The following is a 20255-nucleotide window of genomic DNA, read 5'->3' on the forward strand; positions in this document are numbered from 1 at the left end:
GTCAGGTGAATACAGTGCATTGTAGTAAGAGGGGTAGAGCTAGAGATCTACAAGTGCAGTCTAAACAGCTTGGTCTTGAGGAGGTAGCGGAAGGCAGTGAGAGACAGAGAATTCCTGAAGTTCTCTGGTAGCTGGTACCACCACAGACGGGCTAAGGAAGCGAAGGAGCGGGCACGGCCAGATGGGGAGTGGAGGGAAGGCATGACCTGAGTAAGCATTCAGTTGGTAGAGTGAACTGATTTTCACAATGACGACACTGGATATTACTGGATAATATATTTCTACATACAGCTTCCTTGAAATAATTAAAGTGGATAAACACTGGTCTCACATCCTTCAGGAATAATTAGCAGACTTGCCTTAAATTGATTTTTGGCTATACGGTACCCAAAACATAATTAATTATTGCAGGTGGTTTTTGCTATTGCAGGTGTTTCTGGTTTTTGTCTACCAACCCCTGAACATGTGCAACAGAAAACCATGATAAAAAATATATTGGATTAAAGTACATTTTGTGCAGAGACTAGTATGAGTATCAAATTTTATATCAACTTTAAGGATATAATGTCATTTTTCAGGCTCCAGCCAGTGTTACCCTACTGCTTTACCTAACCAGATAACCAGAACATAATATCATGGCCATCTGCAAGAAAACACTTACCTGCGCATGAATGCGTTACCTCACCTAACCTATAGTGTGGACAAGATTCTCAGTACGTTTCTTAATTGTTCATACCATCTTTGTACTGTTGTTTATTGAAGCGAGGGGGTACCGGTGAATAAATGTTAGCTCACATAATCTGGGATTTGATTAGCTGTGTTTACAGATCGTGACGCACAAACCAGGTGGCTTCACACGCACAGAATAAATGCGAGCTCCTTAAGCGTCTAGGTTTTAATGTCCAGCTTTCGCAATACCAGTATAGATTAACTGTTGCATTACATTGCTGATTTGTTAAGCCCATACAGACTGAACCAATAAATAATAAATAAAAAAAAAAAAAATCCGTGCAACATATGCGACCTGAACGAGGCTGTATACATTCTTCCAGGTTAAGACTGGACATTGCTCCTTTTGGCCATATAGTGTGCTATGTTAATGCACTCGGTGAACAGCGCTTTCACACTTTTAGCGAAGAGCTCAGTGCTGAGCACACGACTTCACCAAATTGTGGGTTACTTTTATTCCTACAGTGAAAGTCATACGATAACACCATTAGGCACTGTTACATGAAGGGAATTCAGTTTGATAGCATTTCAACATGTCAAGTTCCCGCCAGGTTTAAATTCAGCAGGTGTATTTTTTTCCCCTGCATCTGTTTTCTTCTTACCCACTGATCATCTGATCTTCACTTACTCGCCAGCATCCATCGAGTAGGTCGCGCGCAGAGCTGTACAGTAGTGTTCACTCCAGGGGGGGAGCTCTGAAAGAGAGTTTACAGTACGACAGTCACATACTCTCTGATACAGTCGCTACTGGTATACAAAAAATAAAGACAAATATTATTCATATATAAAACTAAGAACAAGGAACAATTGATCATGGATGTAAGAAGGGTGGAAAGCATCTCTGCTCGGCTGGAAGAAACTGGTTCTACAGGCGGTAGGACAAAAAAGAGCATGTCTTTATTTATTTAAAGGAAGCACGCCGTTGTCAAGATCGCATTAAAACTATTAGAGCAAGCTTGGGAGATGTTGCATGATGAATACAGGTCAGAAACATTTCCAAATGTTTTGTTATGAATGTTTGCGCGCTGTTTAATGTCATTTAAGTACTTTTGTTTTGTCTTTCTGTTTCCAAAATAATATAGCACGTCAGAATTACACAGATTATTACATTGTATTTCCCAGTGCCTCGTGGATGGTTAATTAGGTATATTACATGAAAACAATTATTGGTGTAAATATGTGTTGTATCTGTTTTTTTACGCTTCATACACGTGTTTTATTTCTAAATTGATTGTCCAGATGTCAGCCTTCTGTTTCGACCTTTGATAATGTAGCAGCTTGCAATTTTATATGTTAAAGAATTTCCTTCCTGACAGTATTGTGTTTTAAGTTCAAGTCCACGTCCTTATACTGTTGCAGTATCTTATATATTTATGTATTGCTAAAGGAGTGCTATACTAGCAATGTACTTATCTGTTAGATGTTAACTTATATGCTAGTACTAGTACAGATATGAACATCATCTTCCTGTTCGTCATTTATGAAATAAAATATTATTAAGGTATAACTAGTCTTACAGAAAGGGCTTGTTTGGATCTCTGTAAACCTGAAAACAGATGGCACCAGAGACAGTTCTAATAAATTCAATGAAAGACCTGGTAAATTTTCCAATATGGTCTTTAACAGCAGCAATCATATGAACCCCTGGGATGTCTTTAAGTATGATTTACTTTATATGCAGAACACTTGTCAAATATATTGTTTAATTTCAATAGTATTTTAGAGCTCCCTCACAGTTCTATTCCAATGTTCCAATTAATCAATTTTATCACTTCTAATACTGAAAAGGGAGTTTGGTAGGGTGATCTGGTGTATAAGCCTGACCAGGTACATTCAGGGACATTTTTGTACACAAACTATCAACATGCAGTGGCTGGAATTTGATCAGTAAGTCAGATGTGGTAGTGGATGATTTTGAGAAGACATTATCTGCTACACTATTAGTGGCCATTTTAATTGCCTTATAAGACTTTATCACTGTTGTTGTGGAAGTGTACACAGATTAATTCGCCTTATGTACTTTTTATTCAATTTCAATATTCACGAGAACATGTACCTGCTCTCCATCTTTTTGAAAGAAAAAACAAAAAAACTGAATAAACTGCTTAAAAGTTTGACAGATTTCACTGAATATACTTTTGTAATAAACTCAAATGCATACACATTAGATATTACTTCATACCAGAGGCTGAACACAATCCAACGTTGACAAATGCATTGCGATCATTAAAAGCAGTTATATGAAACGCATCTCTGTAATCAAATAGCTATTCAGTTAAAGTGTTGCTTGAATATTATTTTGTGCTTAGTTTCACAGAACCAGGCTAGTTTCGGAGAACCAGGTTGACATATTGTTTTGTGCTTGGTTTCACATAAATAGGTTAGTTTCGCAGAACCAGGTTGAACGATGTTTTGTGCTTAGTTTCACAGAACTAGAATAGTTTCACAGAACCAGGATTGATATTGTTTTATGTTTAGTTTCACAGAACCAGGTTGACATACTTTTACAAAACGAGTGTTTCACACCATAATTTCAGGCGTACTTTGGATTCACAGTTAAGTAAAATATATATATTTTTAATCAGTTATTGTAGGCGTTGGTTAGCTCATTGCAAGTTGTCATGTTACAGTTGATATGAGACCATGGCTCTGAAATAGATGAATGCCGCAGACATTTAGATTATCCTGATGGAACAGCATGCTGGTTGTTACCCTTGACATCAGTGTGTATGTGATACTGTGTTCAGAAGTAATTCATTTAAGGACGTTTTTTTTTATTTATAGCATCATTTGAAAACCATAAAGGTAGCAGAGTCTACTTAATTTCAAGGAGCAGTTGCCATAAAAATCATGTTATTCCTTTGCTTATTTCTTTTAAATCGTTTAGTACTTGTTTATTTTAATTTTCAGAGTGAAGGTCTATTCATGGTACATTCTCTGTACAGTAATTTCCTGTAATAACACATTCATTAACATTTTTGTGTTTTATTAAGTGATCTTACCATGACTGAAACTGCAGCTGCACAATGTTATAATCTATCATAAATATTGTCTTTAATTTAAAAGAATAATGAATGATAAGACCAATTATAATGTGAACAGAATGTCATAAAAAAAAGATTTTCACTCATGATTAAGTATTTCAATTCATTGCATTTGGTAATTCATGTCTTTAAATCTATAGTTTCTATCCTAATCTGAATTATTCATTTATCCATTGTATTTTTACACATTATGGTATAAACATTGGCTGTTAATGATTGAATTACAGTTTATCCACCAGTCCATCACAAAGCTTCACTAAGTGTTTGTACTATACATTAAACATTGTGGGGGTGATATCTAGATGTGTTTTTAATGCCTTTTTAGACTCAGTAACTTTCATCTTGTAATGCCCTAAGGTGTGCTTATAAAATTCCTAGCACTAAACTGATCCAGTTGCTTCCTAATGATGTTGGTACTTTATATATATATATATAATTCATATATATATATATATATATATATATATATATATATATATATATATATATATATATATGTGTGTGTGTGTGTGTGTGTGTGTGTGTGTGTGTGTGTGTGTGTGTGTGTGTGTGTATATATATATATATATATATATATATATATATATATATATATATATATAGACACACACACACACACACACTGCTCTCCGAGGACACATAATCGGAGCGTTATAAACGGGGGAGGGGGTGGGGGACGCTGCTGGACAAATAACAACACACATCCGACTACAATAAAAAATAAAGTAACTCCTTGAATTAACCATACATAAAGCAGCATGTAATCAACGCTGTATTTATTTATTTTTTTTACCAAAAAAAATAAAAGGGTAACATTCCCACTCGTGGATCATTTTAATTATCAGTTTTAAAACTATAAATACCCTGGCTAAATGGTGGTCGGGAGTTCACTTCGAAGCGACAGACAAGCAAACTGAGTGTGTGAAGGAGAGAGGGTCGGGCGAGGGGAAGAGGGAACAGGCTTGCCCCAGGTCCGGCTGGAGAAGGGCTGAAGCGAAGCTGAAGTGACTCATTTCCCGGAGAAAGCTGCAGCTCCTCTCGCAGCAAAAAAGTAAATACATTAGGAAAGATGACCACGTAACAGGCCTAATATTTATTTAGTTATAAAAGAAATGCTGATGAAGATGCCTGTGTTTTAAAGTGTCAGCGCAGCTTTTTTCTTCAGTTCAGATACTGTATCAAAAAAGATAGAGAAACGGAAGTTAGACTGAATTTGTTTACAGTTTGAACACAGGTACTGTATTTACTGTAGAAATATTGCATGAATCACTAGTATAGGGAATTGGAGGACATGCTGTTGGAGCATTATATCCAAGGAGTTATAACAAAGAGCCTTATAGCGAGGGAGCACTGTATAATCAGTGAATAATATCTATCTATCTATATCTATCTATATATCTATATATATATATATATATATATATATATATATATATATATATATATATATATATATAGATAGATAGATAGATAGATAGATATATATATATATATATATATATATATATATATATATATATATATATATATAAAATAATATAAACAAAAAACAAAAATATTGTCTAAGATGCAAGAAAAAATGACATTTTAACCTAAACCATAGATTGAACATTTCTGTTGTAACAGCAGTTTTTAAACCTGCTGGTAGTGTGTAACAGTTACGATAATTCATTTGCATTAGAATTTGGAAAAAAAAAAGTTCCATTCCCCATCCACTTACTTTTTTTTACTGCCTGTTATTATACTGGCCAGTAAATTGTGAGTGATAGCAGTAGTTTGACGCAGGTTCAAAAAGAGGACCCTAAACAACATTAGCCATGCAATAATAAGATTATAGTGCACTGCTTTATTTATTTAAGGTGGCTGATAATAAATATTGCTCATCAAGAGTTCATCATTGAGTTCTAATTGGGTTAAAGAAAACCAAGCTACTGTACGTTTTAGAATAGATATGGGGGGGCTGCAGTGCATTATAATGCTTAATTCCATCAAGGGCATCTGATGGTGAAATAATAATACAAAAAAACAAGATCTAAGAGATGAAACATTTAAAACTTTCTGTCTTATCATACTGTTAACATTAGTACAGATTATAGTTTTTATATAGTACAGATACAATTTCAATGCTTTAAGCTTTATGTAGATTCTCCAGGCAGTGCTGATTTAGCCAGTTCATAGACCATTTGGAAATAATAATAATTAAACTGTTCTGATCTAGGTTGTTATTAGGTTATTCCCAACAGTCTAGGAAAGTTTAATGAACATTAAACTAAATGTAATTCATCCCAACAGACTCTAAACACAAATACTTGAAGTTTGTAGGTTATACTTTGGACTGGATTGTTTTAGGCTGATTGATATTAGGGGGCTGATGTAAGGATAGGCGGTCAAATTGATATTGAAGATTGCAATGAGCGCCGCCTGTGCATCGGGCTGTTTAGCGTCCGCACTTACAGCCCAGAGGTGAGGTGGGTTAGGAGTATAGAGAGTATTAGGCACTGTATGAGATTTGTGGAGCACAAAAATCAGTTGAGCTATTAGGACTAGAATGACCTGCGGATGAACGCAATAACCCCTTACCACCGGCATCCCAAACAAAGGGACCCTGGGTTTGATTATGCAGGGTCATCTCCGTCTTGCCCTTCTCCAAAGGTTTCCTGCCTGTCCTCAACAAGAGCCAAGCATTGCCACATCAGGAAGTGTACCACAGCGGGCATCCTAAGGCCAATGACAGGTCTCTGAAGGTGTGTGGTTTTATCAGCTCTTAATTACTTGCTTCTGCAATGGTTTGCACCTTGCAAAGTTTTTGGAGGGTTAGCAATTGCTCAAGTTCAAGGCAAAATCATTTTTAGGCTGTTGTAGGCTGCTTGGAAATTGCCAGAAACACATAACTAGTATGTCTGTTTTTTCAATAATAAGTAAAACCAAAAAAAGAAAAGTAAAGTTGAAATGCATGTTTGTGACTGGTAAAAAAAAGCAACTGGATTTTTGATCTTCAAGATTTCTCTGCGCTGTCTTAGTCCCCCTCAACCTAACCTACCAATTTACCTATCTGTCAAACAGATTTTTGGAAGGTAAATCTATATAATAAGTACAATATTCTTTGGAAAGAGTCTGGATGGTTTATATTGCTATAACAAGGCGATCAAGAAGAAATACTATCGTTTATTTGACGCATGCCTGTTTACTTGGTAAAGGAGAGTACAAGAGACTGAGAAAGGAAGATCTACAGAAAACAAAAACAACATTAACAGCCCGGTTCTGGTGCTAGGACACTCTGAATGCAGCAGTGAACAAGGGATGTCATGGTGTCAAATTCTGATGATATTATAACTGTCAAAAAAATATACCACGGTGTGACAGAAATATAATGAGTTCTGGTTATAACTCTCCTTCTCGAACTGTGAGGGTGCTAAGTAGCTAAAATGGAAGTCTTTGGATGGGCTGGCCTGACAGCTCATTCCCTGGGTCGGGAAATCCGTCAGCTTGGAAGAAGGCGAGATTCCGTGGCAGGAACATATTGACCTGGAAGGGAAACAAGGTTGCAGCTGCAGGCAATAAAGACTCCTTCAATCGCTTACCAATGGGTCATGTGTGATAGCTGTTTTGTAGTTGTAATTCATTTAAAACAATTAGTAGATTCTATTTTTCACTTTGACATTATGGACTTTTTTGTGTTGATCAGCAGCAAAAACTACTAATTAAATCCATTTTGATTCTATGTTGTAACACAATAAAATGTGGAAAAGTCCAAGGGGGGGTGAATACTTTTGAGAGGCACTGTAAAGTTATACAGAGCCCTTTTGGATCATTTTTAGTTAGTAATTAAGTATAGTTTTTTCTTGAGGTCAAAGTTTTTATATTGTAAACATTTTAACGAAACACACAATTATGCTGAGGTGGGAAGTAAATAGTAACATGATAAACATTTACAGTGCAGACTGTTTTGTATTATTTATAATGACTTTACCTAATAAAAATCAAAAGATTCCTAAATAACACCTTTTAATTCTTTGCATCCAAGTTTTCAGAATGAAGCCTACTGTTAGTTTTCCTGTCTCAGCAATTTATCAGTCCCAGACTGTTGTGTAAAATTATATAGTAAATAAATGGGAAAAAAAAGAAATGTGGTAACCAGATTATTCTGCCTTTTATTGCAACTGTGGTACCATTCATTGAGCGAATTGTAAAGGGTACTTTAGCTGAAACCTCCCGACAGAAGGGGTACAGTTTCAAAAAAAGGTTGAAAACCGCCCCGAGTTAGGAAGCAAAGTGTTATCTAGCAATAGCCAATCCAGTGCGTTTTAAGACATGCAGTGCCCGCCCACTGATCTCTCAGCAGAGTGTGAGGAGACGGCGCCTGCAGATGTTCTTTTTTTGGACTGCATGGTAACAGCAACGAACAGAAAGGAAAAAAGAAATGTTAAGGTGGGGTATGACACCATTGCAAAGTTAAACGGCTTCTAGGGGGCTTTTTTTTAATGATAAACAATTTAAATTTTTGAACACATAAAACCAAAATCCCTACAACACTATGAACTCGAAGAGACGGCAACATCTTTACAATACCGTTTAAAAAAAAAATAATACAAATGCCTGTGGCATCTTAGACTTAGTTATATAGTAGTAAATAGAGTTTTTAATTATGTGCACTGGTGTGTGCTTACTGCGTTTCTCTTGACCGATACAATAGATAATAGCTACTATTACTTCTTTGGTAAATTAATAGGAAAGCAGTGATGAAAAGTTACAGTTCCTTGGTTCGCTGAAATTTTCAAATATTTTTGTTTCATTTACGTTTCTTAGCAATCATTGTTTAATAGAGCGGTTTATATTAAATATGACGTCACTTATTTAATAGCCTACTTGGATAATCTCATGCATGGCAGCTTTCAGAACTTGAGATGTCAGTGTTCAATATTAGAACATTAAAGTTCTTCTGTACAAACACTTGCTTAGTCTAACAGTGGAACAAAAGAAAGGTGAATTAAATCATTCCTTTTGGAAGAGTGTGACTTGCTTACCCACTGCCTGATCAGGAACACTGCCCTGACCAGTGGAGAGGCTGCCCCTTTTGTACATCTTAGCTCCGCCCCTATCCATTACCTTGGATTGGAGTCAGGTGCACATCATTCCCCTCCACCAGCCTCCTGGTGGTGCCTCCTGTTCCCTCTGCTGGCGGGAGGTGAACTTTTCAGTACAGTGAATTCATCCACCGTCACAACTTTATTTATTGGAAGTACATGTGACTTCAAGGTAATGTTGCATTTTACTGACCCAAAATACAGTTTACGCATGCAGTGTTTAAATTGGAGAGTAAATTACTCATTGAACCAAAAACGTATCTGGAGCACTGTCTACTTTATTCATGAATAATCAATAAGAATGCTATAGTGAAGCTGTCCAAGTTTTAAAACTTTTATATTATTATTAGTAGTACAGTAATCCGTTGTGTATCCGAATGTGGCGGGACCAGAGGAAGGACGGACATAAAAAGCTGAACAAATTAATCCTGTTTTAAATGCCATTATACACAGCTGTAACAATTACTATATTCACACAATTATTGTTTTGAGATTCAGCTTTTATTATAGAGCTGCCCTAAATCCCTTGTTTAGAAAGATACAGGGTATTAATGCTTGTGTCAGAGTAGCCGTCTGCCATTTGGTTGCTTGGATTCGCTGCTGAGTGACAGGCAGAAGATCGAGACGGAGGTTGAAGTTGATACCCCCCGCAGGCTACCAGGATTTATTTACATATCAACACACTGAACAGCTCACATGACACTACAAGCAATGACAGCACACGGAGTACATACACCACAGTGTACGCAACTCTGAACTAATCTTCTCTGTTCAGTAATAAACTAACGTTGCTGAAGAGGAGATAAATGGTCGACAGTTATGTGATGGGCGGACACACGCCAGATTACTGTATTTATGAGCAACAATAGTATATTGCAATGGCAGCTAAGGGTAGTTATACTGTACAAATGCATCTAAAAAGATGACAGTATATAAAATGTAATCTTACTAAAAGGGTTTCCACCGCTCTTTAAGAACTGTAGAGCCTTGGAAAAGACATTTAAGAGCCTTGAAAAACACCTGACATCAATTACTGATTTAGAATCTCCCTTTTAAAATATTTATATGCTAAAATATACAGGGCCTACTATAGTCTTATAGACTTAAAGACTGTGTTCACTTTGGTGCTATCTTGAACTGGCTCTCTTTATGTCTTTCAAACAGGAAATTGTTTCCTTAGGGGGTTTAGTAGCATCCATTTCTGAAGTTGCTTTCGGGAATATTATTCAGTGCCATGGAGTTAACTTTCATTGTTATGCTGACAACAGTCAGCTGTCTGTCATACCCGATTCCACTCTTTGGCTGTAGGTGTACTGTCTTCTTTGTCTTTCTGACATTAAAATGGATGCACCAAATGATCTTCTGAATTAGCATAAAACAGAGATAATGTTTCTGGGTTCATCATCAGCTTAAGATAACACTATGTAACACAATTTTTGTTCCTGGGTAGTAAGTGTTATTTCCTAATTGCTTATGCCTCAAAAGTATAGAAAATGGCTATTATTCCCCACAAACTTTGCTTTTGTGACCAGGACAGTGATATTTCAAAATATCACTATTTCCAATGGGAAAACGGGCAAATGTGTGTCTTTTCGTTCACATAAAGTCAGAAAAAATCAACATATGAATCCAGCAGGAACCTAAGTGAGTAGTTTTTCGAGATTTACGATTATACTGTATTTACAGTATAATCGTAAATCTCGAAAAACTACTCACTTCTAAATCTTTTGTAGTCATTTTTGTATTACTTTAGTATAAATACATGTTAATTTGGATTCATATGTTGTTTTTTTCTGACTTTATGTGAACGAAAAGACACACGTTTGCCCGTTTTCCCATTGGAAATAGTGATATTTTAAATCGCTGTCCTGGTCACAAAAGCAAAGTTTGTGGGGAATACTAGCCATTTTCTATACTTTTGAGGCATAAGCAATTAGGAAATAACACTTACTACCCAGGAACAAAAATTGTGTCGGTGTAATTAGTGATTTATTTATTGATTTATTTATTTAATTTTTTATGTAGTGTGATTTATCTACTTTTTTGTGTTTGAATACATTGACCATGTATATGAGTTGTATATTGGAGTAAAAACAGGTGTGTCTGGCATATTGACCTATTCTGTTTGGCAGAGTGAATGGCAGAGAGATTGTGTAAAAAGAGGGGTATGACCACTAATTATTCTCTCTTAGCTAAGGTACTGCATTACTGGTCACAATGGAACTTTGCCACATTTATTACAGTGGTGAGTATTCCCCCATGAGAGCCTTCCAAACAAGATAGAAAGGATAACAATGGAAGAATGGCAGAATAGACTGAAATTGTGACACATAGTTGACATTGCTTGTGGGAATATTCAGTATATTAAGTCACCTACTATATTTAAGGTACCATCTATTCTAGCTGGTATAAGGATCAAGCCGCATCACTGAAAATGAAAACATCCAGTTGTCATTAGTGTCACTGATTGTTGATTCAATGATGCATATCATTTATTGTGTTGTTGCCAGAAGGGAAATACATTCTCATTATTTTTCTGTGCCATTACAGAGCTTGGTTTATTATTATTATTTTTAATTTCTTTACAACAGACAATACTATATTGCTTGGTAGATACTCCACAAAACTGACTTTACACCCCTCCCCATTTGAAAGTTGATCCGAACATAGTGGCTGTACCCTACACATTCTAAATTTTAAACTCATCCCAAACAAATGGTCTATAACAAATGGTCTATAATAGTAGCTCTGACGAATTAACTTCAAAGCTGTTACCATTATATTTCACACTAAAAAGTCACAAGTGACTGAGCCAAATGTCCAATCAACCTTTAAAAATAAATATACACTGGAGTGGTAGAATTACTAATTTTATGCAGTCTTATTATCCTTCGACAGGGAATGCAATCCCCAGTGAAGGGGATATCGTGGGGGTTTAATGTGATTGAAAAATACCTTAAACTAACATAAAGTTGAAATACAATCTGTGGCAAAGTGAATAATATGAATGTGCAAAGTTATTACAGTGGGGGAAAATGAATCCCTGTCGAAATGTTTTATTACATTTCTCAGAAAAGAAGCTTAATGTGAGTTTATATAATGGCAAGTTCTCTATGCTGCACTCTGAAGTATAAATTCTTGTGATTGATTATTTTTTTTTTTCCAATATTTGTTTCCAGGTCTTTGAACGCTGCTTATTCATGGCTTTCATTTATTATCCAGTACTAAACCAGCTGAGAACAAGTTCTCATTTACAAGAGTGAGTTGGCCAACAAAGCTCAAACTGCAGTAAAGACCCAGTGAGAATCCATAAAAAAAAAACAAAGAAAATCAATAAAAGAACATCAATCCTGCAATGTTTTATGTGTGGCGTTATTAGATTGCTCTGGGGTCAGCTCTTTCCAATGTTGTCTTTATTCTGAATGTAGTGACCTCTAACACTCTGTTCTTGTCTTGTCACTTGCCACTCACTGGGTAACTAAACAAATCTATTTGTTTCAAGTTCAGTAATTAACTAAGAAGCATATTTTCTTATAAGAAATCTCATCGAATTAGTCATTGTACCATTTTATTCCAGTATACCATAAGCGGTTTATTGATTTGCCAGTCTTGCCTCCAGTGCTAAAGAACTAAGCATTTACATTAAGTGATACCACTCTTTAATTAAGAATCTCTGTGAGGATGCTTATGTGAGTTCGCAAATCCGCCACTATCTAAACTACTACTACTAAAATATCATAAAACATTTGTCAGTGTTATTGAAATTCCTTGGCAAAAATCTCTGGCAGGGCTTCTCAAACTCGGTCCTGGGGACCCCCTGTGGCTGCTGGTTTTCGTTCCAACCGAGCTCTCAATTACTTATCTATACCTTTAATTAACTATACCTATAAAATGGCAAAAAGATGTGCCTGGGATACCTGCAACTCAGACACAAGGTATCCTGAGAGAATTCAAGGGGGGAAGTTCATCCCTTTGACGAAACTAAAGTCGCAAAAGGAGAAATGTCAGATTTACTATCAGCTGACTGGCACAGGAGCAGACATGTAGAGCAACAGAAATGACAATTTCTAAATGCAAGTGTGTGCTGTATAAAAGGCCATCCAGGTCAAAAATGCATACCTGGTACATGTATTGATTTGGACAATCAGAATACATAAAATAGTACATGGTCTAAATAAATGTGAATGAATGGTGCATTGTTCTACATAGGTACATTTTCAGTGTACAGTAAAGTGTACAATGCAGCAGCATGGTTTATGTGTGCTTCCAGTATCTATAGGCAAAATAAAGTGTGCTAGGTAACCATTTGATTTTACTACTGTAGGCCTACTGTACAGATTTATAATTGTAACGTAATGTGTGCAAGGAACACATTCATGTTATTTCAGAGCAATAAAATAAATTAATTACTATAAATGTATATGTAGGGGTCTATTCCAGTTTTTATTTACCAGAGAGGGATACAGTGTTTATATATATATATATATATATATATATATATATATATATATATATATATATATATATATATATATATATATATATATATATATATAGATATATATATATATATATAGTCTATATATATAGTGCTGGCATTCTTTTAATTTGTAATTGCTATCACTAAAATAACAAGTCAGCAAACAATTGAGTCAGTTTGGAATTCCTTTTATGTTCAGTTGAATTAACTCGTCTTTAGCTGTGCACCTTTTAAGTACAAAATTACATAGTCATCAACACAAGAAAATAATAATAATAATAATAATAATAATAATAATAATAATAATAATAAAAAAAATGGCCATGAAAACTAATAAATAAATAAATACATAAATAAATAAATAAATAAATTTTGTCTCTTTAATGGTACCTCTTTAGCAACACATGTGCTTTAAAAATGAAAAAAAAAGGTCCATTTCATTTCCACTCAGATATCCAAATTGCATTTTAAGATATCTCATGTTGACTTCCACTTTATTTTAAATTCTTAATTACAATTCCAAGTATCCAAAAATGATTTTTGCTGTTTGTGGGAGTATTGTGATTGGGCATCCTGAATCTGTGTTGAGGTGATAAGTAAGATGCAAGGGAAAAGAAGGCCTATCTGTTATTAACAAAAAGTTTTTTTTTTTCTGATTATGAAATAAATAACGGTGTTCTGCAAAAGTAACAGTAATGGTCAAATATATATTTTCTCAAATGACTTTTTTTAATGCCTACAGTAGGAGTAGGCATTCAATAAATGTATTAGTTACTTTAGTGAAGTGTTCCCCCAGTACTTTCTTTCACAGCAATATGTAAGAATCTAAAACATGCTAATAAAAACCAGAACAATGCATCAATAGCTGCCATCTTTCAAGATATCTTAGAGGATATTGTAAACATCCGGTTCACAGACCATATAAACTAACAGACTTGACTTTTCAGCAGAAGAGCAGATGGATAATGAAAAAGGGAAGGGAAATCAACCCCAGCATGAAGTCAACCTGCCAGACATCAACTCCCAGGGCTGGCAAAATCCAACATTACGACTGCAGCTTTACCAGGATTGGCTTCACTCAAATTAATTTGCTGTCAGCTTCCATTAGTTCATAGTGCTGGGGTGAACATGGAATTTGCAAGCTCAGATATCTTTAAAACTGTATCAGATCATTATACCTAACACTATTAAAGCTGACAATTATCCCAGAAGTAAGAAAAGGTTGTGAAGGCCTTGATGCTATGTTTTTTTTTTAAATTTTTTAAATTTATATAGAAATTCTAAACAGGCTAAGCTGTTTTATACAACTGTTTTTAAGCTGGAGTATACATTGACTCTTCTGCATTCTTATTGCTTCCATTGAAACAGAAGTTTTGATCCAGATCAACTGTTATACCTTAAATTATACTGTATACTGCCTCTCAATAATCTGCATAGCGATTTAGCTGATTTTTATTGCATGAGAGTAACTGTTATTTACGTCAAATAACGTAAATAACTCCCCCCAGCCCAATTTAGTTACCTTAGCCATCCATTCCTTTTTATTGATGTTAACTTCATCTGTCACCTCCCATTTCATGTCCCCAGTTGACCTCTTCCTTCCTCAGCCAGAGCAAACTCAGCAAAACGTGATTAAATAAAATGCACTTTTTTTTTTATCTAGTTATCAAATATTTGTATAGTTTTAAGGAATAACCAAAGATAGCTGCTTTGTGTGTGTGTGTGTGTGTGTGTGTATATATATATATATATATATATATATATATATATATATATATATATACACTGAACAAAAATATACACACAACATGCAACGATTTCAAAGATTTTACTGAGTTACAGTTCATATATGGAAATCAGTCAATTGAAATAAACCTATCTATGGAATTCACATGACTGGGAATACAGATGTGCATCTGTTGATCACAGATACCTTAAAAAAAAAAAAAAAAAAAAGGTAGGGGCGTGGATCAGAAAACCAGTCAGTATCTGGTGTGACCACCATTTGGCTCATGCAGCGCGACACATCTCCTTCGCATGGAGTTGATTGTGGCCCTTGGAATGTTGTCCCACTCCTCTTCAATGGCTGTGCGAAGTTGCTGGATATTGGCAGGAACTGGAACATGCTGTCGTACACGTCGATCCACAGCATCCCAAACATGCTAATTATGTGACATGTCTGGTGAGTATGCAGGCCACTGAAGAACTGGGACATTTTCAGCTTCCAGGAATTGTGTACAGATCCTTGCGACATGGGTCCGTGCATTATCATGCTGAAACATGAGGTAATGGCGGCAGATGAATGGCACGACAGTGGGCCTCAGGATCTCGCCACGGTATCTCTGTGCATTCAAATTGCCATCGATAAAATGCAATTGTGTTTGTTGTCCATAGCTTATGCCTACCCATACCATAACCCCACCGCCACCGTGGGGCACTCTGTTCACAACGTTGACATCAGAAAACCGCTCGCCCACACGATGTCATCACCATACACGCTGTCTGCCATCTGCCCGGTACAGTTGAACCAGGGATTCATCTATGAAGAGCACACTTCTCCAGCCTGCCAGTGGCCATCTAAGGTGAGCATTTGCCACCTGAAGTCGGTTACGATGCCGAACTACAGTCAGGTCAAGACCCTGGTGAGGACGACGAGCACGCAGATGAACTTTCCTGAGATGGTTTCTGACAGTTTGTGCAGAAATTCTTCGGTTGTGCAAACCCACAGTTTCATCAGCTGTCCGGGTAGCTGGTCTCAGACGATCCCGCAGATGAAGAAGCCGGATGTGGAGGTCCTGGGCTGGCATGGTTACACGTGGTCTGCGGTTGTGAGGCCGGTTGGACGTACTGCTAAATTCTCTAAAACGATGTTGGAGGCGGTTTATGGTAGAGAAATGAACATTCAATTATCTGGCAACAGCTTTGGTGGACAGTCAGCATGCCAATTTCACGCTCCCTCAAAACTTGAGACATCTGTGGTAATGTCTTGTGTGACAAAACTGCTCATTATAGAGTGGCCTTTTATTGTCCCCAGCATAAGGTACACCTGTGTAATGATCATGCTGTTTAATCAGTTTCTTGATATGCCACACCTGTCAGGTAGATGAATTATCTTGGCAATGGTAAAATGCTCACTAACAGGGATGTAAACAAATTTGAGAGAAGTAAGCTTTTTGTGAGTATGGAAAATTTCTGGGATCTTTTATTTCAGCTCATGAAACATGGGACCAACACTTTACATTTTGCATTTATATTTTTGTTCAGTATATATATATATATATATATATATATATATATATATATATATATATATATATATATATATATATTGGCATGGGCACAAACATTTTGATTGGGTCTAAAAAAACCCACGTGACATGTACAATAACTGTTGCTGAGAGGTCGCGCTAACTTTTCTATTCATGCGTTCCTGAAACGAACATGCACAAATTTTTTTTGTCACATCCATCAAATGTACATTTTAACACAAAGGAAAAGAAACTCCAGGGATGTGCATTTTGGTACATTTTTATGACTGCTTAAGCTCTGTGGCATGTATTAGTTTAAAACATATCTGTCTGTATAGATACACATATTATAACACAAACACACTTTTTTCTTTGTTATAGAGACTAAAAGTGGACCGTTCACATGACAACAGGATTCTAAGCACTGTTGCCTTCATCTATGTGTTTTCATATTTTTCTGCATTCCAATAACAGCAACAGCATCACTGTCTCTTAAGCAAACATTCTTGAAAAACTGAACATCCTTGCATGTTTTTTTGTTTTTTTTTATTTTGCCCAGCAGCTCTTTCATACACAGTACATCTTGCCGTCTTGATAAACAAGCCACGGATACTTCATATCCCATTCAAAACTATAAGAACGTATTTTTTGTTTGTGTTTTTGTGCATTACTACTGCTTGCAACTGTTTTGGTCGCTGAGATGCAGATGAGCAATCTTCATGAGAATCCCCTGAAGCTGTTGACTGCTTAGCAAAAAAACAGATTGACAGCTGACTTGCTGTCAGTGTACACTCTGCACTAGGTATTCATTTTTATGCTTCAACAAATCTGTAAGGGCATTCCTGTTAAACTAGTGCGGAAAATAACAAAAGCACAACGTTAAATTAGGCGTTTGAAAAAATTAAATGTGAGTTAAAAGTAGGATCGGGGATGAACAATTTATGGAATTTGTCAGCTCTGTTTGAAATAAAATTAAACAGAACAGAATTAGGCTCAGACAAGATATGAAGGTAAAAGCAAAGATTGTTTTGCAATTAACAGCTTAAGTTTAATTATGAAACAGAATCAGCTAAATTTGTCCCCTGATTAAAAATACAACCCAAAAACATTAAGCCCTACTTGTGTCTGTGTGTGTGTGTGTTCACATTTACTTTTTCCAAAATACTTGCTTTATTTCTTAGCAATATGGGCCTCTGTTAATATGGGGCTTAACACATTATATTAAAATAAAATACAGTGCATGGTGGGATACTATCGTATTAATTTCGAATGTTCATTGCGCTGCAGGAAACGGTAACCAAGCTATTCTGATAGCATTAGTGTGTATGCATTACGCCTGACTAAACATGAAATGGTGCTTCATTGTGGACGCTAAAGTTTGAGCTGGATTAAATAAAACGTTTTTCAGTACGGTTCTCGAGATCTGTTATGTAGTGTGGACAGGGCCTAAAAGTAAATATTCTTAATATCGCTGGCAAAGCCAAATATGAGGCTTACTGCTGCCACCTACAGGACTAGAGTGTACCTTAATCAATGCTATTATATTGCAGAAGTTTTTTTTTTTTATTATTATTATATTTTTTTAACAAGCAAGTATTTTACGGTCATTGCTGTAGTGTAATACATTACCAAGAATATGCATGTCTGCGTTTACTGAACGAAATACAAAATATTTTTCCATCCAATGGATTTATTTTGCTTCTACGACGCAGAATTTTGCGTTAATGTGACCTCTGGTTCTTAAATAAATCTACATCTATTTGCTGTTTGGTGATATTATAACCTTCTTTAAGCTTCTTTAACCTCAAAAAATATGAAAAAGTAATTGCTTCAATTTGCTTTTTTTTGATGAGTGCGGCCATCTAATGCAAAGGTGATATATACAACAAACATAAACTCATAATGCAAGATTGTGAGGCCCATCTGTATATGTGTGTGCCACTTTCTGCTGTTACACAGAGCCAGTAAGGGTACGACAACCAAGGTTGTCTGTATCTCTGACAAATGAATGAAGAAGCAAAGCAGCTGGCCTAGAAAAACAGTAGCCTTCTGTCCTTCAGGTCCACACAACACATAACTTGCAGCAGTGCCAAAGTGAGAATAGCTGGACAAACAAAACAAGAATCTGACCAATGTGCATGCTTTGTGTATGATTCCTAAATGTCTCTTATTAAAATAAAATAAGCTTAGACTTTTGTAAAACAACATGCCAAAGTATGGTAGAGTTAGTTAAGTCTACGTATTTTTTTCTTCTTGTTAACATTTTGAGATTCTTGCCGGAAATAAGGCATAGAAAAGAGGCACTGAAGTCATTTACATATATATATATAGTATATATATATATATGTATATATATATATATATATATATATATATATATATATATATATATATATATATATATATAATATATATATATATATATATATATATAAGTTTGTTTCTTAGAATTCAATTTAAAAGTTGTATGACAAGGGCCTGGAAACCTTAAACCACCTTTGGCCACAAATATCTAAATAAAATGAATGTGAGATAAATACTGGGCTAGAGATGGGTCAAATCCACCACACTTATTTATCAAATCTTCCCCTGTGATATAACATGGCCCTTATGGGTTGCAATTCAGTTTTGCCAAGAATGAATAGGAATGCCAAGGAATGTTTACTATGTAGTATCCTGATTAAACATTAAATGACTTTACACATTTAGTTTTGATGGAGTGTCAAAGGCCTCACTGACTGACGATTGTAGATGGAATGCAGTTATGAACAGATGAAAACTAACTAAAAAGGATATCCACAATCTGAATATACTATGGGCTACCACAAAATCAGAAACTATGTGGTCAATGCTTTATTCTTTGTGTAGCCCCTGCTGACAGTAGGAACCGGCCTAATTGTTCGCCACATACGAAATGCACTGTGCGTATCCGATTTGCTTGAATCTCCAAATCTCTGTAGATTTTGTGGTTACTGTGCTGTTTGATCTAGACTGCTAAAAATCATGCCATGTTTTACTCGTTGTATGGATACTTGTTTTCCTGGAACATCAAATCTCATGTGCTTTAAGCCTTTCAGTCCTGGTTTCTTAGCAAACTGTTAAGATGGAAATTCCCATTTCTGTGCTCATCGTAGTGGGTTTTTCTGATGATTTCCATGCATTCTCTTATACAACCTACATTTGCAAGATCTTTAGTACCATGGTCCAAATTATTATGGAGTTTAAACTTTTTTAGCAGGCCAGAGTTGTGACCTACCTCTTTTCACAGTAATGTCACATAATCAAATGAACAAATCAACACACCCCAATGCTTGTTTTATCTCTGCAATTCTTGATTTTTCCATTTTTTTAAACCAGTTTCCGTTAATAGTCATGAGAAGGCTTGTGAATTTGTTCAGTGACATTCACAGTCAATGGTGGGGAAATACCATGTTACTTTCGTAATTTATTCACTTTAGCAGTTTATGTTTTTAGGTTAAGACAGCTTTTAATTTACAGCTGTGATCTAACTCTTAAATAAAAGATGATAAATGGTAATGATAAACTAAAATAGATTTTCTTTTGCACCCAGAGCAGATTTGCAATTTGATCTGCTAAATAATGAAATTGTCAAGAGCTACTTGTGGTGACTTGGAGTAAAGTGTCCAACATAGATCCCAGATATCAGTTC

At 35.6% G+C, this 20255-nt stretch overlaps 1 protein-coding gene across 2 annotated transcripts in view; it reads left to right on the forward strand.

Annotated features, from left to right (window-relative positions):
• Positions 1-1245: 1245 nt before the first annotated feature.
• LOC121324353 (Kv channel-interacting protein 4) overlaps positions 1246-20255 on the forward strand; it is a 357785-nt gene continuing 338775 nt past the window's right edge. The window contains exon 1 of one of the 2 annotated variants that reach the window (XM_041266111.1): positions 1246-1603. In XM_041266111.1, coding sequence (XP_041122045.1) covers positions 1543-1603 — 61 coding nt within the window. In that variant the 5' untranslated portion in view covers positions 1246-1542. Of the gene's footprint in view, positions 1713-20255 lie in introns of both variants that reach the window. The other variant, XM_041266106.1, reaches the window with a different exon arrangement.

Source organism: Polyodon spathula, chromosome 1 (genome assembly GCF_017654505.1).
Source record: "Polyodon spathula isolate WHYD16114869_AA chromosome 1, ASM1765450v1, whole genome shotgun sequence".
In the NCBI taxonomy this organism is placed as follows: domain Eukaryota; kingdom Metazoa; phylum Chordata; class Actinopteri; order Acipenseriformes; family Polyodontidae; genus Polyodon; species Polyodon spathula.